General features: G+C 35.3%; 1 protein-coding gene across 2 annotated transcripts in view; it reads left to right on the top strand.

Moving 5' to 3' along the window:
- BANK1 (B cell scaffold protein with ankyrin repeats 1) overlaps nt 1-22,897 on the top strand; it is a 293,848-nt gene that overhangs the window by 254,980 nt on the left and 15,971 nt on the right. For both annotated transcript variants that reach the window (XM_003829949.5, XM_034958947.3), the window contains 2 exons: nt 5,253-5,321; nt 21,811-21,989. In XM_003829949.5, the coding sequence (XP_003829997.2) occupies nt 5,253-5,321; nt 21,811-21,989 (248 nt within the window). The remainder of the gene's footprint in view (nt 1-5,252; nt 5,322-21,810; nt 21,990-22,897) is intronic.

The raw sequence follows: 22,897 nt of genomic DNA on the forward strand, positions 1-22,897 counted from the left end.
TTGTGTTTGTATCGAAAGATGACATATGCAAATGAAAACAATTTGTGTTCTACTCTGGTAAAAGTTAGGTCCCTTAGTAGTAGAAAAAAAGATTTATAGTGGGATTTCCCAAATCTTCCTTTAGGAGATGCTTTCAATGATAACACTTCTATCAAACAAAGTTTTTGTTACAACTTGAAAGGAAAATTAATGTTTTCTCCTCTGGAAACTAAAGCAGTTATTAATACCACCACTGAATTAGAATTTTTACGCCATTTTCCTTCATGCAGCAGTGTGTTTTCCACCTTTCCATCTCTGCTTATCTGAATAGTAAGCCGTAACCCAAGTCAGTGATCTCGTATATTCTGGCTGACCATTTACAGATTCTTCTTAAAAAAATAATGCCACAACCCCACCTACAGATGTCTGCCATGCAGTAAACTGGTTTCAGGTGAAAGATTTTTATACTATGTGGCTGATGTGGCTGTCTGTGTCCACACCTTCTTGAATGTACCCGTTGAAATGTAATGGCCTGTATTTGATAAGGTTTCTCAAGTTAATAACCTATAAATACTGCTAGCACAATTAAATGGTGGCTTTGAACTGACTGGAGCACTCAGTCTGTCTTGGTGAATTTGCAAAGAGGCTACCTACATACATCTTTCCTCTAAGCTTCAGATTAATCAATATGACTGCTTATACAGTTAAAACATTCTGTTTCCTGTATTTGCTGGCTAGACAAAGGGGTTATTTACACTGTGGTTGCTTGTTTGTTTGTTTTTTACTTTATTGAGCCTTTTTGTGATTAGATTTAAACAGTATAAATTGGGAAGCTGGGGGAAACAAGGCAGGGAGAATAGAGAGCTACAAGGATTGAGTTATGATTCTGACCCTTCCTGATGGTTCCTCATCCCTATCCCCTCTTATCAGTAGGCAGTAATGGCACATTTGACCTTTATTTAAATGAACACACCAAAACAGAGGACAGTATGAAAACTATGACTGTGTCTTATTTACCTTTGCAGCCTCAGGACTTGGCCATGTAGTTAGCAACCTAATGAAAGGTGTTTTGGTGAAAAATAAACACACTGCTACCATCCTGTACTGTATCATCCCCTGAAAGCCCAGAGCACAATACGAATCTATGTATTTTATTTTATATAAAATCTCTATTTTCAAGCATTATCATCAATGATAGCTGTACAGCTCTAAATAACATTTCACTGTTCACATCTAATGGACAATCATCAAGGGGGTTGTGGTTTATCATTCACAAAATGAATGTTGTTGTTAATTGCACAGATTTTTATCACTATAGCCACTTATGAAATAATTCAAAATAAGATTTATCAGATTTTCTAAGAAGGGCAGCTATGGAAGGGTCCCTTTGCTTGAAATAGACCACAAATGAGGTTGACATGAAGAATATTCTCGCAGATGCAGCCTGGAAAGACAAGTAGTGCAAGTGAACTCATTAAATTTCACCTTCTCCTCCTCCTCTGCTCTTCTGCTAGTTCTGCTTTGCTTAACATTTTGAATATTTAATGATATGCTAATTTTCCATTCAATGTCATATTCTAGAGAAAATTTTACAGAAGTCATTCTACCAATGTTTAAAATAAAAAAGGGTATTATTTGGGAAATTTGTATTCTTTGGGATTATTTTAAACCGCAAAAATTGTTTTGTTTTGTCTGTGGACTTTTTATGTTTAAAGGTAGTAACAACGACTAATAATGCATTCATATTTCTTTCTCCTCAAATTTCAGTTTTAGGTAGGAGGAGAAAAATAAGATTTCACTGGGGAGAGAGTCAGCAAAGTTGATATATATCCTGATTACTTTGATAGCATGTTTTGAACATTTATGAGGTAAATTTTTTAAGAATTCAAACACATAGGGAAAGGATTGTCTCATTATATGATTAAAAAATTACCACTGGCCTATGATTTAAAACTTTCTCATTTTTATGTTAGTCTAAGCCCCCCAGGTTATAAATAATACTTTCCTCAAAACATAGCATTCTACTTAAATTCATACTCACTTAAGAATTTTTCCCAGCACCGTTGGACCTAGAGTGTCTTGGGAAAGAAGAATTGGTAACATGTCAGAATGTTAGAGCTGAGTGAAACATTAGAGATCGTCACATCTAAGCCCTAACTTTATTGGCAAGAAAATAAAGGCCAGAAGGGTGTTGGGGAGAAAGAGGGAAAAGCCGTTTTTCCATGTCACTCGTGGTTGATATGAAGAGAAAACTATAGCCCATCTTCTTTGCCAAGTTGGCTAGTATTCTGGTATACAACTTTTTGGTTACAATACATTTAAAACAAATTCTCGTCTAACTAACCACAACTCTTGCTTTACAAAATAATGTACTTTTGTATATAAATCTGAGTGACCTATAACCCTACACTCAGTTCTCACCCTGTTATGGATTTTATATCTACCTCTTGTAAAGGTGGTGTGGGGTGGCTGAACATAGTAAATGTAAAGTACATAAAGTCTTTTAGAACAAAGGTTTTGCTAGTTGAAGCAATTTTAAATGTTTCAGCTAATAGGAACTATAAAGATAGAAAGATGAACAGATTCTGAAATTTTACTTGTATCTATTCTAATGGAATATGTGTCCTTGACAGGTGTGTTTGCTTCAGTGATAATTTTGACGGGCTAGTGCTTTCTTCAGGAAATAAGATAGGTCTTTTCCCAAGGTTGCCTCATATTTAAAAATACCTCCCCAACTGAAAGCGATGAGAAGACAGTATGTTTGGCAATATGCTAATTGCTAGTTGTTTTCTTTTTAGAAAGTGAGACTCATCTGTAGGTGGGAGAAAGGGAACCTAGAGGTATGGGTGCAGCTGCAAGTGAATTAAAAGAGAACTCAGAGGTGGGTAAAACAGGTAGAGGGAACCTTTAAACTCTGGGCATGACCTACTACCCGTCTGCTTTTTTTTTTTTTTTTTTTTAAGGATAATAACCCAATTTTTAAATAGGCAAAGGATTTGAATAAACACTTCTCCAAAGAAGATATACAAATGGTGTGTGAATTACCTCCCAATTTTTTTATTTTATTTTATTTTATTATACTTTTAAAGAGTCCTATTATCAGCATTTTCACAATTACCCCACTCATAGTATCCTACAGCCTCATCCCAATATTCTGCCCTTGTCCCCAGCTGTTCCGAATATAAGCCCTGGTGAAATCGTGACAATAAATATCCTTGTAACTTCTTAATCTAGTAACTGAAAGACAGCATTTATTTGTTTCACATTTAATGTTATTTCACACAGGCTGAGCATTTGTTATCAGCAAAAAGGATTCCAGTAACATATAAGGTGTAAAGTGATTTGTAACAAATTAATGCCAAAACCTGGAAAAATAATTTCATTTCCAAGTACTTTGAAGCTTCAAACCTCAGCAGAATTTTAAAAACTTATCAATTAATGTAATTTTTATTTGAAGGATTTATTGTCTGAATAGATCTTTGGATTCAGGTCATTTCCCATATGAATGATGCCAGCTTTTTCCTCTTAACCATTCTCAGTTATATCTTAACAATATTGGCAAAAAAGCATAGAGACCACATGTTATTAAAATTTTTAAAGCATTGCATTTTAAAGACTTTTAAAACTAGCAAATAGAAAAAAATCAAGTACCTCTTACAACATTTATTTTAATATCCTAACGTATATTCATACACTATATATTCCTCAATATATTTTATTTTAGGAAAAATGTAAGTAAGCCACAAACCCAGAACTTCCCAGTTAGTTATATTTAGCATGTTTTCCATGTACTAACTTGAAGCAGAAAACTGGTTTTCAACCAAAAATATGATTTTATGTGTATACTTTTTCTCAAACATGTTAAACTTTGAAACATATATTGCCTCTTCTGTTTAAAAGAGCACAGTTGAAGGGAGTACTCTTTGTCTTGACAGCATCTGGCAAATCATACATTTTTAATAACTAATTTTTGATCAGATGGGGGGAAATTTTCATCTAAAAAACGTCTCCAGGGTTAATCACAGATATGTCCTTGATCTTATATTGGTTTAAAGAATATTAAAACCAAAGACAGAAATCTAGGATAACTGTCGGGATGTTTCTGCCAATCACAGTGGTCCAGCACCATCCAGTTAAAACACGTTCACTCCCACAGGCCTCAGCTCAATTATCCCAGGATATTCTGTCGAACTGCTAAAAGGAACAAGAGATACAACTGTGTTGGAAATGTTCTAATTTCCCTTTTAATCCTCTCCCTCTATCTCCTTCTTTACCTTTATAAGATAATAGTTATGGAGGGGAAGCGGCAGTAGTGCTGTTAAGGAACCAGGCAATAGATTGAAGTTCAAGGCTTCTCGGTTTAAATCACATCTCTGCTAACAACAACTCTGAGATCATTGCAAAATTACTTAGCCTTTTTACAAGCTAGTTACTTCCAACTCCCTCATCTATAAACATATGAGGTTGGACTAAATCTCCAAAGCCTTTTCCAGTTCCCAAACCCTGTAATTCACACTGCCCATAAAAAATAAATGTAACTCTGGGATGTTCATTTTCTAAAGTAAAGTTGTAAAGAGTCTGGACTTTTTTATTAACAAATGCCAGAAGCTATGTGGAACTTTGTGGGTCCTCAATAAATATCAAACAATCAATTTTATCTTTCATCTGCAAAATGGGGTGAGTAATGCTGACTTTTCTCCCAGAATTTCGTGTGAGAAATAATAAATGAGAACAAAGCACTTTTCAGATAATGAAGTAATTTGAATAAGCTGTTTTAATAAGTCTGCGGTCTAGATAGATGATGCAAGAATAAAGTGTCTTTTTTATTATTACATCTCTGAAATACAAGAGTCTTTTTACTTATTTAAGGAGAAATAGTCATTATCCTTGCTTATCATCAAAAAGTCAGCATGGGTAATTTCTGTGCAAATGGAATTTTTCATATGATTTTAACATTTATCGCTTTTAACAGAATGCAGCTTTTATTCTTACCTGATATCAAAATGGAATCATATCCTGATTTAAATAGTTTAATGAGGCATTGCATCAGCATTACACTACTCTGCTCAATGAAAATGCTTTCTGAAATGACTGATAAGCTGCACAAATGAGAAAATTGTAAATTTGATAATCTTCCTACTCAAAAGTAATACAATTCAGGAACTGATACTCAGGAAAATTATATATTGCATTCTGGCTTCCTGGAGACTTCTACAGTATGGATTTTTTGAACGTTTCTGTTCAGTAAATAATATGTTCTATATTTTTTACAGTGTTTCAACAAAAGACAGCCAGAAGACAATCTGATGATGACAAGTTCCGTGGTCTTCCTAAGAAACAAGGTACTAACACTAACTTCAATCTATTTAGTAATCTCTAGGTAAAATATCAAGAAATCTTATGAATACAGAGTGAAGCCTCCTAGGACAGAAGTATGTAATTGTGTGCTTTATAAATCTTACTCTTTTTTTTTTATTATACTTTAAGTTTTAGGGTACATATGCACATTGTGCAGGTTAGTTACATGTGCCATACTGGTGTGCTGCACCCACTAACTCGTCATCTAGCATTAGGTATATCTCCCGATGCTATCCCTCCCCCCTCCCCCCACCCCACAACTGTCCCCAGAGTGTGATATTCCCCTTCCTGTGTCCATGTGATCTCATTGTTCAATTCCCACCTATGAGTGAGAATATGCGGTGTTTGGTTTTTTGTTCTTGCGATAGTTTACTGAGAATGATGATTTCCAATTTCATCCATGTCCCTACAAAGGACATGAACTCATCATTTTTTATGGCTGCATAGTATTCCACTGTGTATATGTGCCACATTTTCTTAATCCAGTCTGTCATTGTTGGACATTTGGGTTGGTTCCAAGTCTTTGCTATTGTGAATAATGCCGCAATAAACATACGTGTGCATGTGTCTTTATAGCAGCATGATTTATAGTCCTTTGGGTATATACCCAGTAATGGGATGGCTGAGTCAAATGGTATTTCCAGTTCTAGATCCCTGAGGAATCGCCACACTGACTTCCACAATGGTTGAACTAGTTTACAGTCCCACCAACAGTGTAAAAGTGTTCCTATATCTCCACATCCTCTCCAGCACCTGTTGTTTCCTGACTTTTTAATGATTGCCATTCTAACTGGTGTGAGATGGTATCTCATTGTGGTTTTGATTTGCATTTCTCTGATGGCCAGTGATGGTGAGCATTTTTTCATGTGTTTTTTGGCTGCATAAATGTCTTCTTTTGAGAAGTGTCTGTTCATGTCCTTCGCCCACTTTTTGATGGGGTTGTTTGTTTTTTTCTTGTAAATTTGTTTGAGTTCATTGTAGATTCTGGATATCAGCCCTTTGTCAGATGAGTAGGTTGCAAAAATTTTCTCCCATTTTGTAGGTTGCCTGTTCACTGTGATGGTAGTTTCTTTTGCTGTGCAGAAGCTCTTTAGTTTAATTAGATCCCATTTGTCAATTTTGGCTTTTGTTGCTATTGCTTTTGGTGTTTTAGACATGAAGTCCTTGCCCATGCCTATGTCCTGAATGGTAATGCCTAGGTTTTCTTCTAGGGTTTTTATGGTTTTAGGTCTAACGTTTAAGTCTTTAATCCATCTTGATTATCTCAATAGATGCAGAAAAAGCCTTTGACAAAATTCAACAACCCTTCATGCTAAAAATTCTCAATAAATTAGGTATTGATGGGACATATCTCAAAATAATAAGAGCGTATCTATGACAAACCCACAGCCAATATCATACTGAATGGGCAAAAACTGGAAGCATTCCCTTTGAAAACTGGCACAAGACAGGGATGCCCTCTCTCACCACTCCTATTCAACATAGTGTTGGAAATTCTGGCCAGGGCAATCAGGCAGGAGAAGGAAATAAAGGGTATTCAATTAGGAAAAGAGGAAGTCAAATTGTCCCTGTTTGCAGATGACATGATTGTATATCTAGAAAACCCCATCGTCTCAGCCCAAAATCTCCTTAAGCTGATAAGCAACTTCAGCAAAGTCTCAGGATACAAAATCAATGTACAAAAATCACAAGCATTCTTATACACCAACAACAGACAAACAGAGAGCCAAATCATGAGTGAACTCCCATTCACAATTGCTTCAAAGAGAATAAAATACCTAGGAATCCAACTTACTTACAAGGGATGTGAAGGACCTCTTCAAGGAGAACTACAAACCACTGCTCAAGGAAATAAAAGAGGATAGAAACAAATGGAAGAACATTTCATGCTCATGGGTAGGAAGAATCAATATCGTGAAAATGGCCATACTGCCCAAGGTAATTTATACATTCAATGCCATCCCCATCAAGCTACCAATGACTTTCTTCACAGAATTGGAAAAAACTACTTTAAAGTTCATATGGAACCAAAAAAGAGCCCGCATCGCCAAGTCAATCCTAAGCCAAAAGAACAAAGTTGGAGGCATCACACTACCTGACTTCAAACTATACTACAAGGCTACAGTAACCAAAACAGCATGGTACTGGTACCAAAACAGAGATATAGATCAATGCAACAGAACAGAGCCCTCAGAAATAACGCCGCATATCTACAACTATCTGATCTTTGACAAACCTGAGAAAAACAAGCAATGGGGAAAGGATTCCCTATTTAATAAATGGTGCTGGGAAAACTGGCTAGCCATATATAGAAAGCTGAAACTGGATCCCTTCCTTACACCTTATACAAAAATCAATTCAAGATGGATTAAAGACATAAATCTTACTCTTAATCTCACATAATATAATTTTGCCATAATACAATTAATACAAGAAAATTATTTTAATTAACAAAGGCATGAAATGGCCTTATCAGAATGTTTGTGATAGTGTTGTCGATGTTATCATGAGGGTTCCAGGAAGGTCAAGTAAGAAAAATTCTCTAAGATGCATCAGAGGCTGTGTTTTCATAGACCTATAAGGGAAGCCTCTGGAACCTAACTTTGTAGGAGTGGCAAATGATTTGATTCCTCCAAAGAAAGGGGCTAGCATGAGTTTTCTATGGTTTGCACTAAATGCCAATCAAAGACTGCATCCTTTTCAACTGTTCTCTTGCCTTCAGCACTTGATCTAACATTTCTTGAACAATTATTTGTTATGCAGAGAAGAGCTGAAAACTGTAGCCACAGAAACATCTTCCACAGACAGAATATTTTCTGCCTCCAGTTTTCCCAGAAATGTTTGTCTTCTGCTGAAAAGAAAGACTGTAGCAGATCATCTATTATGATTTTTTGTGTGACAATAAGGCCTTATTCAATGTTCAAAAATGAAAAACATTAAAGGTGGCAGAGGTAGGGGGTAACATTAGCTGCCCGTGATAATGAATGTGTATATACAGGCCCATCTTTGAAATAACTTCAGTCCAAACTAATATTTCCTTGAAAATGGTGCCAGTAAATTGTTGAAAGAGACACTGGAATAAAACCAGGAAATTATTTCACAGCAACTACTAACCACTCCCAGTCAGGCTCCTTTTTTGCCATTGTGAAGATGGCTGGGAATGGATTGCACCAAATTCTAACACCCACTGAACTATTAAATACAGACCTTCAATGGACCTGCTCCTAGGACATTATGAATCATCCTTCAAACAAGGGTGCATTCTTAAATGAGTGATCCTCACCCATCACTTCAAGTGGCATTTTTTCACAACAGCAAGGTGGTACTTAGATCATCTTCCAATTAATACACGGTGTTCGAATGCAACACATGATGAAGCTGAACTTTTATTCTCTCATGAAACACTTGAATACACTGCTTGTAAATTTACATGCAAAAAACTCTTTATTTGACAGTTTTCCATTTTTAGTGATTTCATATTTAAGGAGAAAGATAGATCTTTTTAAAGTCTACTATTATCCTCCCACTGTGCCTTTAGCTCTCTCAAGAAATAAATGCAAAGCTACATGTAAGATCATTGTACAATTAGGATCAGAACAGCTACGAAAGAATTAAACAAAGTAGATAAGATTATTTCTACCTGGCCTCCCCTACATACCTCACAGAGCTTTGGAAAGAATGAAGAGAGGAGATGCTTTGAGCTTTTTGGGAGAAAAATCCCTGAAGTGTTTTTCTTATAAATTATTCAATTACCATGTTTTTAATTAAATTATGTTAGAATTAAAGGGAAAATGCAAAGAAGGCCACAGGAGATGAAGAGAAATGACGAGTATCAAGTGTAATGAAGAGATCCTTGGAATGTTTGATCTTATCAATTATCCTGGCTGTCCCACAGAGAGCAATGCAAGGAAGGGCTGCTAGTATCTGTTAAGCTTAGAAGAGCCCTGTCATTATTCTACCATGTATAGACAATTAGTACGCATCTGCCCACAGAAAAAGGGGAGGAGAGGGTGGTAAAGGGAAACGAGGACCTAATTATGCAATATTGTATTGATTACTATCTGTCCATATCTTGTTACCTAATTTGCATAATCAAGGTCAATTACCTCTAGATTTTTAAAAATTCTGTAGGGACTCAGATACTAACATTTTAATCATATTTTGTCTGTACTATTTTTTCTGTGTACATACTTAAATACAACTTATTGATGATATTTTTGATTAGTCATCTTAGAGCAGTTTCCTTAGATTCCTTTATTCCTGAACATCAGTAATGTACCAGAAGGGAACAGCATATTGTTTTATTTTTAAGGACTAAGGGAACATCAATCCTTATCAAATGTTTCTTTAAAAACCTCCCTGATGACTATAGTGTGCAGGGAAATCAGCAGTTAGCATGAAAACAAGATAATTTGGAATACTTAGTAATAAAAGAATTAAGTACCTAAATAGCTAACAAGGTTGATTTCATCCAACCATATTTCTCTAAACTGTTGCAGATATTATGATCATTCAGTCCATGTAACATACTGTGCAATGAAAACTGCTTATTACCTAATTAATGAATATTCTTCAAATATCCTGGGATTTCATGGTGTACTAGGAAAAGCACTACATACTTTAGCAGTGATAATCTCTTTATTTGGTAGAACAATAAAAAGGGCCTTTTATATAATGTTTGTCAGAGGCAAGATTTTCTAAAGGGACTAGACACATTCTCTAAAGAAGGTAAAAAGGAATTATTATTTAACTCTTCCTCTATATGCTGGAGGGAAAAGGGATGATGAGAGCCAACTATTTTCCCATTGAAAGTATAAGCATTTCAAGTGCACTAAGTTTAAGACTGGCAAGGGATTGCCAGGAAGTTACATTATTGCTAAGTCAAGGAATTTTCCTAAGGAAGAAAAAAATAATTAATTGGCACCATTTCCATTGAAACTCAACAGATTCTTCAACTCAGTTTCCACATTTTGAAAAAATGTAAGGAAAAATGCTGAGGACTTTGGATCACAGATAAAATTTTCCATCAAAACAGTTTTAAAGTCAATTTTCCCAATTTGGATTTGAAATTAGAAAATACTAAGGAGTGCTATCATAGATGAATAAGCTGCCACTTCACTTCCATCCTCCTTCCCAAAATTGAGCTTTACAGAGCAGTCAAAGGTTTGTTCTTCAATGCTACCAGCCAGAGAACTGCATTTGCCAGTGTGTTTGGAATTGATCAGGATTTTGAAGTCTGGCTTATGTTATCAAAGCTCACAGAGGACTGATTCATACCCCCAGTTCCAATCATTAAACCTATAATAAGGGAAGATGGCTTTCCAGTGACTAGATTGCTTGCATTATTTGGTCTCTGCCAGATAATAAAGTTTCTATAAAATATACTTAGTCATTAGAAGATTTCTAAGTGAACATGATCAAGTCAAAAATGTTGAAAGAATTTAAGGGCTCCTTATTCAAAGATGGAAATATCTGGCTAATTTTCCCTGTTTTACAAAATCATATATAGTCTAGGGTCAAGTTTGTTCACATCTTGGACTGTACAGAGGGGCCTTTTCTATCTATATCAAGATCATTCCCATCTTACCGTGGATATGACACGTGGCAACTGATGAGGTTCAAGCATTCTTAACAAGCTGCCTCCCTGTAATCATAGATTACATCCACAGATCTCCTCAGCCATATAGTCAAATGAACCTTATCAAGGGTGTGTTGTTGCTCTCACTCTTAGAGGGCAAAAGGTTAGTGTAGGCAGCTAGGCAGACACGAGCAGGGCAGGAGAGGGCCACCCACCCAGGAATGTCAGACGACCACCAGGTGATGGTTAGGTAGTTGTTAAACTGTCTCTTTAAAACCATAATTGGTCACAGCCAGTGCCAGCGAAAGGCAGTCTCTTAATAGACAGAAAACACCTGAAGCTGGTCATCAGCAGCTTCCCAGTAAGATCGCAGGAGTTGGGCAAGTGGGCACAAGCATGTGCACTAAGAGGCAAAATGGTAGGGTTTAACTGGTATATGACTTTTCTCTAGGAACGCTCAACTGGTAAGGGAAAAACACCTAAATGAGCGTATGCACAACTTCAGTAAACATACTGCACACGCAGCTCCTCCCAAATGCTGGCAGGGCACTGCGTTTGCAGATAGCCCACCCCAAGGAAAAACCAAGGGAGGAGAGACACTAACCCCATAACCATACCAATGTTTGAAACCTCATGTCAAGTGTTGAACAGTGCACTTGGATCTCTCAAGTTGCCCACTTGGCCCTCTTCCAAGTGTACCTTAGTTCCTTTCATTCCTGCTCTAAAACCTTTTAATAAACTTTCAGTACTACTCTATCTAAAACTTGCCTTGCTCTCTCCTGTGCCTTATGCCCCTCAGCCGAATTCTTGCCTCCAAAGAGGCAAGAATCAAGTTGCTGCAGATCTGTACGGATTGGCTGTTGCTAACAAAACCGTGTCTTTGAAGGGTAAGTTTCTGTGGGTAGGAGGAGCACATCCACCCTAACCAACTGCCTATACCAGTCACTTCCAACTCTAGATGAGCATAAGAATTATTTGCAGAGCTTTTAAACTTTGGTTGCCCAAGCCCTATCTTAGATATGGACTAAAAGTCGAATAGATGAGATAGTAATCAGCAATAATCACAAAATCAACATGTGAAAAAATCCCACCAAAAGAAACTATGTTTCAGAGACCACATGTGGTCAAATTTAGCCCCTAAGTAAATTATATTTTAGCAATAATCTGCACAATATAATTTAAAACTTTTGCCAGCATTTAAGACCTTGCTTCCTGAAATATTCAAATTTCCAACCACTCCCTATTATATAAATGTATAACTTGCAACAAATGACTATTACCATTTGTTATCATGCTTTCTGTGTTGTTTCCTTATATTTGGAACACATTTCTCTAAAGTCATAATTCTATCAAAAGTGAGTAAAGGGATATAGAGAGAGTCAGGTTATGAAAAAAAATGAAAGAACATTTATTTTTGCTAATGAAAACTATTCAAATGTATTTAATAAGCAGGTACTAAATCTTATTTGCTCAGTAATTTTATCTGCATGGCCCCTATAGGCTTATGAGCTTGTAACCCCTAGTATAGTCCCTGCCCACCAATTCCTCACTCCAGACTACAAAATCATTATTGGCTGGTCTTTTGTAGGGCAGGAGTGTGCCTACTCATGGGAAAGAGGTAGTCAGGCAACATATCCTTTCTGTGTTCTATAAGTGTGCATTGCTGTAGCACTTTGATAAATGTTAAATAATAAAATTGTCTAGAAGCAGGAGACCTGGAGAAATGGGGAAGATATTACCCTTACATGGGGAAAAGAGAATGCTGATCTCTGAGGTATTTTCATCAGGCTGTTTTTGCCAGTACTGGATATATTAAACAGAAAAGAGGGAAAATTGTCAAAATGTGGTCATTTGTACTCCATAAAAGAATAATGGCCTCAGTTCCCTTTTCCAGTATACTTACATTTCCATTTGTCATATTGCTCACAAAAGTTTTTTGTTGTTGTTAAAGTCATACCTTGAAAATTTTGAGTAATAGCTCAGTTTTTGTCTAAAATAGCAATATGTTCGCAACCCACAGTGTTGTCTCTCAGAAATGAAATCAAAGCACACACAAAAAAGATGAAATTCTTAATAATAGGGAGAACAATGACTGGAAAATAAGCTTACTGGAATCTAGAACTAATTCTAATTAATTCTAAGGTTGAGAAAAGTTAATTGAGACAAATTTAAAAATCAGCAGTCTACCCCTGCTGTCTATGAAACAAATCAGTCCTTTGTGCATAATAGAAGGTAGAAAGATATTTAATCCCTCCCTTACCTCCTGACCCCAGCTACCTCTCTGCTACATAAATGTTAATTTTTACAAGTGCTCTGTGTCCCAGCTCTGATCTTTCCATATACATGCAGAAAATATTCCTTCCAGTTGAAAGTGGGGGTAAGAGGGTAATGCTACACTTGGCTGGTCCTGGGACTCTAAAGTAAAGCTCTAAAATGGAGGGATGGGAAGGTCAAGAAGTCTGTTAGAAATTTATGCATGGACTTAGATACATAGTGCCAGGGAATCATGTCCCACCTCTATCGTGGCAGCTGCATTAGACAAAAGCCTGCTAAATCCTGGGATCTTGAGTTGCGAACTGCACCTATTAAAGTTTTCTGCAGTCCCAGGAATTTGACCTGAACACAAGGAAAGAACCAAAGGACACATAAACACCAAAAGCCTTGGTGAACAATGATTCCATAGATGTGTTCTTTTTTTCTTCTTTTTTCTTTTTCTTTTTCTTTTTTTTTTTTTTTTGAGACAGAGTCTCGCTCTGTCGCCAGGCTGGAATAGAGTGACACGATCTTGGCTCACTGCAGCCTCCGCCTCCCGTGTTCATCCGATTCTCCTGCCTCAGCCTCCTGAGTAGCTGGGACTACAGGCGTGTGCTACCACGACCAGCTAATTTTTGTATTTTTAGTAGAGATAGGGTTTCACCATGTTGGCCAGGATGGTCTGGATCTCTTGACCTCATGATCCACCCACCTCGGCCTCCCAAAGTGCTGGGATTACAGGCATAAGCCACCGCGCCAGAAGGATTAAAGATGAGAACAAACAAGTAATATGAAAAGTTCATAAACGAAAACTACTCCAGAAGAAGGGAAGGAGAATTTTTTTTTGTAAAGACTCAGAATAATTATACTTCTGTTAATGATTTATTTATTTAATGAGTAAGGTTGCCAGATATCATATCAAAAGCACCAAGCTATCAACATGGAAATAATGGGAAATACACACACACACACACACACACACACACACACACACAGCACTGAGCATTTTCCAGCTAACAATTCATAACTGCTTAAATATGAAGCTTTTTATAAATATTTTAACTTTTTCAGAAGTTCTAAGGTGGTATGTGTTAATTTGAACTTAAGTGTCCCACTTTCAGGTTCAGTACTAGGCAGTTGGTGACAAAATGCAGGGGCCAAAAAAGAAAATGTCAGAAAAGTTTGAACTCATAAACAAATGGAAAATATGGAGAGGAAATAGCAGCAGAAATTTGAGGTTAGGCTGAGATGAAAGCAAAATATGTGAAAGACGTTTTAGATGAGATACCAGAATGAGATTAAACATGTGACATGAAGAAAAGGTATTGACAAGAGGAAGTATGATAAAAATAAAATAAACTAAGAAGCTAAAGTTTCAACAGCAAATTAAAATCCACATTGGTCACAACAAAAGGGACTCACACTAGGTGAAAATAAATCAGTGAAGTAGAGAACTTATTGAAGAAGGGTTTGTTCTCAGTACATGGAAAGATCGAAAACAGTAATAAGATGTGGAGAACAGAGATACAACTCAAGTATGACAGGTTTTTAAAAACTACAATAGAAAATACGATCAATGACTTTATTAAGCTAATCTTTGGAGAAGTGGGAAGTTGGAGGATGAATAATGCAGATTGAGTGGGCTCACTATGAGACAGGAAAAAGTAAGGAGAGTTGCTCATGTTTAAAAGCACCCTAGCAAATCTTTTTGATTATAAGGAAAAAGAAACAATCTTAAAAGTATTGAGCAAGTACTTTAACTTACATTTTCTACTAAAATAAATCAAAATCCATTAAAAAATTAGAGAATCTGTGTGACAGAAACCTGAGATAATGGACTACCAAGTTTATTTGAGAAAAAAACTGCAACTTAAGAAGTTTATATTTAGTCAGCTATTTTGCTCATGTAAGAAGAAAATTAATATAATAATTTTTGGATATCCAAAATTTTAGAGAAGATAGCCATTCTGTCATTATGAAAGTATTAACCAAAACATATTCTAACTAATGAGGAATTAAACAAACAAAATAAAAAGCTTAAAAAGAAATTACATTATTAAAATTACTGAAGTAAACAAATAATTATTGTAAATTTATTTATAAGACATGAATGTAAAATATTGGTGATAAAGAAAAATATGTAATGTAACATAATTATTGCTAATTTAGTAGCAATAATCTGGTTACAATGACCAAATAATATAAAAATACTTAGGAACTAGAAAAAAATGTTTTTTCATTCATTACTTTATTAATAAAAAAAGATAAAAAATCTGAAATTTTAAAAAGTAACCACTACTTTCAAATTCCTTCATATATGTATATACAAATACATATATATGTAAGTCTTTATAACCGCATACAAAACAAGATTATGTATAACAGCAGTCATCACAATAAATTCATATCAGTTAAAACATTCTCACAGAGCAGTAACAGTCATTGAGGACAAATGGTGCTGTGTTAATCATCTGCATAACGATAGTTCATTAAAACCTCAAAGATATGAGATATTATTTCCCTTTTTAAAATGGATTGATTCTTTGTAACAAGGACACAGAGCTAAGAAATGGTAGAGGTGAAATTTGAACTCAATTCTGTTATACTCTGAAGGCCAAACTTGTAATCACCTTCTGTACTATTCACGTAATCATATTAACAACTCTCACTACAAGTTTCCTGAGCTTTAACAGAAGCCTGAAACACGACAAAGCACATTACATGTATTAGCTCCTTTAACTCTTGCAACAACTCTGTTAGAAGGGGATTATTTACCTTCATTTTATAGACAAAGAAACTGGAGTTTACAAAAATGGAATGAGAAGGAGCTTTGAGCTCTCATCTACCTGGCTCCAAATACCATGTTATACAATCTCCCTCATAAAAAGATACAGACTGAAATGTGGACAAAAGACTGTAGCGGCAGAAAAACTCCACCTCTATCTTCTTAGGATACCAGCCAGGACTGAGAATTAAATTGATGTAAAATAGATTAACAAGAGAAAAGCATAATAGTTTCACATGGCACTGGAGCCCTCAAAGAAAATAAAGACTCAAAGAAGCAGTTAGTCGGTTACTTAGCTACTGAATTAGACAAGAATAGTAAACTGTGAAAATGGGGAGGCTTAAAAGATAAGAGTTATTCTACCAAGGTCTGTACAGAATTCTTTTAGTCTCAACTTCTCCTCTGTGAAGATAAGGATATTGCTTTTCCTTCTTGTATAGAGTGAGTGTCTTTACTGTGGGAATTTAGTCTTCTGCTTTTGGGAAACAACTGAAAGGTCAGAATCATCTTTCTTGCACCTGCTTTTTTTCAATTTAAATAGTTGATGTGCCAGAGTGGTATATTTTTAACTTCTTCAAGCCAAAATAAAACTATGTTCTGCTTTAAAAAGATACATCCCCGAAAATACCAAGGAAAAACTCATTAATAAAATTATGTCAAGTGATGAATAAAACGTAAAAATATCACTAGACTAATGACCAAGGAATGTTTGTATACATTTTTAACTCAATAGTTAACCAGGATAAGTTTTGCCAGTGAGTTATTTCAAATTCAAATAAGAGAATTTTTATATTATATGAACCATCTCATGGAGTAGAACTATTAATGTACTAGTTATTTTATTTTAAAAAACATGATGATTTCAGTTGATGAAAAAGACAAAATTATCGTTCAACTATTCATAATTTTTAAAAAATCTTATAAAATAGAAAGAGAATAATTTCTCAACATTATCAGAAATTTCTTATTAGTTCAGAAGTAGAGGTGTTCGTGTTAGGGATAGAAAAAAGATAAGGATGCCTACTATTAATATTTTTACTTACCATTATCCTGGAAGTTTCTAGCAACTGCAATAACATGCATCTAAAATAAAACGTGTAATTATTGGGAAGGAGATATTTTCTCCATTATTTTTAGATGATATACGTACATGCCAGAAAACCTGAAAACATCAACTATAAGACTCTTAAAAATTATTTTAACTAGCTGGATATAATTAATACATAATTCACTTTTTTATATACCAGAAATATTAGTTTGGCGACATCATGAAAGAAAAGAAATTATTCACTGTAAATTCAAAACATACACAAAAAGTACCTATTAAAAAGATAGAATAATGCTATTTTCCTAACAGGAAATTAAATCCTCTCAACTCTTTCTATAATAACTTATACATGTAAGGGAATCCCAGTCATTTTGATAATTTACTTTTCCTTTAGGGAGAGAGATGACAGTTTGAAAGAATGTTTCTAAATTGATAGAGAAGATAATTAAGAAGAATTGAAAGGTAATCACTTGGGAAAAAAAAAGATTAGGGCAGGACTAGTGGCCATATGTGATATTAAAGTCTGTTACTTACTCAATGCTTTAAGCTACAGCACTCAGTGTTATAATGACACAAGAATCACTGGCAATGAGAGAAAGGTTTAGATTATAAAATTATTATAAAGCTTGTGTACTTATTTGAATTGAATAATGCAAAATGCTATCAAAAGTGAAACAGTACAAACACTCCCTCATCCTACTGGTGAGACTGTACATGACAACACATTCCAGGAAAGGAGATTGACACTAAGTGTACATCAATAGCTTTAAAAGTGATCATACTCAAAAATTATATTTTTATGAGTCTATGCCAACCAAATAAATAATGCAGCCAGTGATTCACATAAAAGACTTAGAAGCTCCAACAACATATAATTGTGGAGAAAAATGGAAACAATAAAAAATCCCTTAGTAAGAGAATGATTAAATACTTTATTGAATATACAAACTTTGGAATATAATGCTCCCATTAAAAACCATTTTTCAAAGAATATTTAATGTCATGGAAAGATTCTTAGGCTACATGACTAAGAGAAAAGAGCAGGAACTATGTCAGTATAACCCTAATTCAGAAAAAAGGAAAGAAATGGATACTTAAAAAGGACCACCAAGACGTTTACGATACCTGTTTCTGAAGAGTATAATAATGAGTGGCAGTTATTTCAGTTTTCAGTACTCTTCTGTATTTTCTAAGTGGTGGGGGAAAAAAATCATGTTCTAAAATCACAATCATTAAAATAAAACATCAAATACCAGGTGTGGTGGCTCACACCTGTAATCCCAGCATTTTGGGAGGCCAAGGCAGGCAGATCACTTGAGGCCAGGAGTTCGAGACCAGCCTGGCCAATATTGCGAGACCCCATCTTTACTAAAAATACAAAAACTAGCCAGTTATGGTGGTGCACGCCTGTAATCCCGCTACTCAAGAGGCTGAGACAGGAGAACCACTTGAACTCAGGAGACGGAGATTGCAGTGAGCCGAGATCACGCCACTGCACTCCAGCCAGGGAGACAGAAGGAGACTGCCTCAAAACAAAAACAAAAACAAAATGAAACAAAACAAAACAAACAAACAAATCTCAAAGAATATATGCAACCCTAAAGCTAAGGGGATGCAGAGGCCTTACTTGGAACTTACAAATAAATCGATAGACCAAGCATCTCCTAATGGACCTGAGCTTATATACCTACCAAGTCCCAAATTAAATAACAAAAAATAACTTAAGCTTTAAATCTTTGTCACTAGTTCTCACTCTCTCTCTCTCGCTCTCTCTCTCTTGCTCTCTCTCTTTCTCTCTTTCTCTCTCCCTGTTTCTCTATTTCTCTCTCTCTCGCTTTCTCTCTCTCTCTTTTTTTTTTCTTAAGCGAGGGTCTGCTCTGTCACCTAGGCTGGAATTCAGTGGCGATCTCAGCTCACTGCAGCCTTGATCTTCCAGGCTCAAGCAATCCTCCCACCTCAGCCTCCCGAGTAGCTGGGACTACAGGCTAATTTTTGTAGAGATGGGATCTCTCCATGTTACCCAGGCTGGTCTGGAACTCCTTGGCTCAACCAATCCACCTGCATCGGCCTCCCAAAGTACCGGGATTACAGGTGTCAGCCACTGCACCTGGACCCTAGTTATTTAAGTCCTATTACTGAAAAGTTCTTTCCAAGTGCCATAAACTAATTTGGTATGATGGTACAGTATGGTGTGACATCACATGATACTTATAGTATGACATAGTACTTTACAGCATGGTATATCTGGCATGGATTGAAATGGTATGCATTCCATGGGAAAGCCTAATTATAAAGTGGCAGAAATTTTTTATATTGTAAAAGCAATATAGTATTATTATAGAAAGTTAGAGATCATAAGAAAATAATTACATATGTAATATGGCATCACAATAGATTAACATATATTTTAAAATTTATTTTCATGCTTTGTTATATATACAACTTTGATATTGTTAAAATTTTAACGTGTATATAATTTTGTATCCTGCTTTTGTACTTGTTATAATATAATAAGCACTTTCTATGTTGCCACAATCTTTATTTTTTAAATGACTATGTGATTTTTATTAAGTAAATATTTTCTATTTTAATTACTTTTTGTTGGGCAGTCAAGTTGTTTTCTTTCAAATTTTCAATAAAGTCCTTCCAGCCAGTCGCCTAGTAAATAATTTTAATGAAAAGCCCAATTTACATTCTTACCTAATCTGTAGATTTATATAATCAATACAATGGGTTGGCTGATGTTTATATGACCAATATTTGATCAAATGTAAATACTTGTAAAGAGAAATTTATTTAAAAGGAATTAATTTTAAAAACTGTAGTTTACCTTAAAGCTTTTACACTAAAAGACAAGAGTCTACCATACATACAGTTAGCTGTCTGACAAATGCTTTTTAATGAAAATTATATTAAATTCATACTAACTCTTCTGAAGGTAAACTAAAAAAAAATACAAAATTAGGAAGACAGAAAACCTTTCGTTACTTCTTTTTACCCATCAAATTCTTATCTAAATGCAATAAAGAAATCTTGTAAACCCTACCAAAAATTACAGGTTGCATGTTTTGGTTTGACTTGTATACCCTTAGAATAAAAGGTAGTAAAGTGCCTAAATCATTTTTCTTTGCAGCTTCTCATGCTAATCCTAATTTATCAAGACAAATGCTTTAATCTCTTTACTCTTAAAAAAAAAGGTAAAAGCAGATTTATGTAAAAATAGATTCTGAAGAGAAAAGACAAGTCAAGAAAGCCTCTGTGTTGAATGGAAATGGTGAGAAGGGAAAAAGTAAAAAAAATAATAATAATAAAAATAAAGAAAAGAAAGAAAGAAAGAAGAAAGAAAGAAAAAGAAAGAAAGAAAGAAAAAGAAAGAAAGAAAGAAAGAAAGAAAGAAAGAAAGAAAGAAAGAAAGAAAGAAAGAAAGAAAGAAAGCAAGCAAGCAAGCAAGCCCCCGTGGGAATCAGAATTATTGGCCACAGAGAAATTTTCTGTGCACGTGAATCTTTTTGGAAAGAAACCCTCTCCATGTCCCTGTTCCAAGAGTCACTGTTACAGTCCTTCTCAAAACTGAGAGGAACACTACAGGTCATTCCAGAACAATCCCAAGGCTCAAGTCCTCTTCAGACATATAACATTTGCTATCAAATACTTGAAACCTCTTTTCCAGAACAATCAATCCTGGTTATATCAACAAATTCTTATTACTGTAGAATTTGAATGTCCTCCCCATTTCCCAAATCCTTGTTAATATCGTCTGGATAGTCAAATTCATCTGTTTCTTTCTTGAAGAGGCAGTCCCAGAAATGGGCATATCCCTCCAGGGATAGCTCACTGGTATACAGTTAGGTAGGACTGGCTATTCTCTCCTTTCAGACTCTGTGAGCATATTTAGATTTGATAGTATATTAAGATGTGTTACCTACCCCTCCTGAAATAATACAAAAAGTATGTTGCACTTAATGGAAATATGTAAATGAGAAGGTACAAACTCAAATGAGTTCCAGCAGCCAGGCAGGTAGCAGACATGTGTTGTCATCCAGGAACTCTAATGTGTGGCAAGGATTGCAGTAACCTAGAGAGCACATAGCATCCTTAAAGTCATGCAGGCCTATTTATGTCTTTAAACACCATAGCAGACAAGGGAAACACTGAGTTCACCCATGGTCTGCCAGTTTGCTACCACTGTGCCTCAAGCCAGGCCACAAATTCCTTTTGTGCTGAGCAAATAATACATAGCATGCTCCAAAATAAACTCTTTTGAAAAGGAAGCATTTCACTACAACATGACCGATTATTTATTTAAAATCTTCCAGAAATAAATTTTCAAATGATCCTAAGCCTTTTGTGACATTTGGATGTTGGTTAACATCTCCTTTCCCAAAGATAGAAAGACTGTTTATTCTAAAGATATTTATTGTTAATATTAATGTTAACATTTATTTAGCTTACTGTGTGGCAGGCACTATGCTAAGTATTTTGTGCACATGATCTCTGATAATCCTCAGAAACAGAAGACAAAATTGGCACTGCCGTCAACTAGCGAAGTATATAACTTTTGCTACTGCCCTTTCTCTCCTTGTCCTTTTCTGTGCCTCAGTAATGAGACACTTTTTTTTCACCCATAAGACTAGTTTCCAGGCACCTCCATCCTTAGAAAGAAACTCATTAAAAGTGTGCTGGTTTATTCTTTAACTGCTCATAGAGAGTTAAGAAGAAGCTACTCCAATGGCTTATTTGTAGAGTGCTTTTGTTCCCAGTTGTCTACACCTGGACTTTCTGTTAATGCACCCTCCCCTTGTATTTTAGACAGAGCTCGGATAGAGAGTCCAGCTTTTTCTACTCTCAGGGGCTGTCTAACTGATGGTCAGGAAGAACTCATCCTCCTGCAGGAGAAAGTCAAGAATGGGAAAATGTCTATGGATGAAGCTCTGGAGAAATTTAAACACTGGCAGATGGGAAAAAGTGGCCTGGAAATGATTCAGCAGGTAATATTGGCCCAGTGTTTTCTGGGACATTCCCTCACTTGTGGAGCCCCCTAGTTTGTTAATGTTTAATTTTCATGAGGAATACAGGTAACTGTTCTTTCATTTTTAACTAGCCACTAAGGAAGATACTTCAAGAAATCAAATAATGTTTGAAAATATCCAGATGTTATGTTCACCAGCCATTGGTGAAGTCAATCCTCTAACCCAGTATACCAAAGCTAATACCTAATCAGCTTATAATACCTGTCTTTAGTAGAGTGAGTGTTTTTTGAATCTTGTTGCTGAAATTAAGGTAAAGCATCTTTACACTGAAGGGTGTATTATGTATGCCAGGCTTAAAAGGAAACGGGAGTGAGACAATGATTAAAATCACACTAAGCAACAGTCCTAAATAAAATGCAATAAGTTTTTATCTTCTTTCTCCTTAAACATTTATTTTTATATATGTACACATACACACATTTACATATATATGTTCACATATTAAGTTAAAATAAGCTCATCTTCTGTAAATATAACTTACCTCCTGAGATGGGATTGGAGGACATGATACTGAGATGAGAATGAAAACAAAATATACCACACACACCCCTTGACATTCCTTAGTGAGAAATAACACGGTCATATTCCCATATTCCATCTTTCACTCCAAAAATATTTTAACAATTTTTTTCTTCTTATCACAGAAATCCCATTGCTTCAGAACCCAGTTCTAGATAGCTGTTTGATTAAACACATTTAATAAGCAAATTTAGGCCAAAGTATAAATAATTGATAATAGCTTAATATTGTAACTTTCCCAGGAGATAATTTTTATTTAAAAGACGATGCTTAGGAAAACATTTTTAAACAATAAAAAAGAATCAAAATAGAGAAATTTCAAACAATATAGTAGATGGGCCAGGGGA

Source organism: Pan paniscus, chromosome 3 (genome assembly GCF_029289425.2).
Source record: "Pan paniscus chromosome 3, NHGRI_mPanPan1-v2.0_pri, whole genome shotgun sequence".
Taxonomy (NCBI): Eukaryota; Metazoa; Chordata; class Mammalia; order Primates; family Hominidae; genus Pan; species Pan paniscus.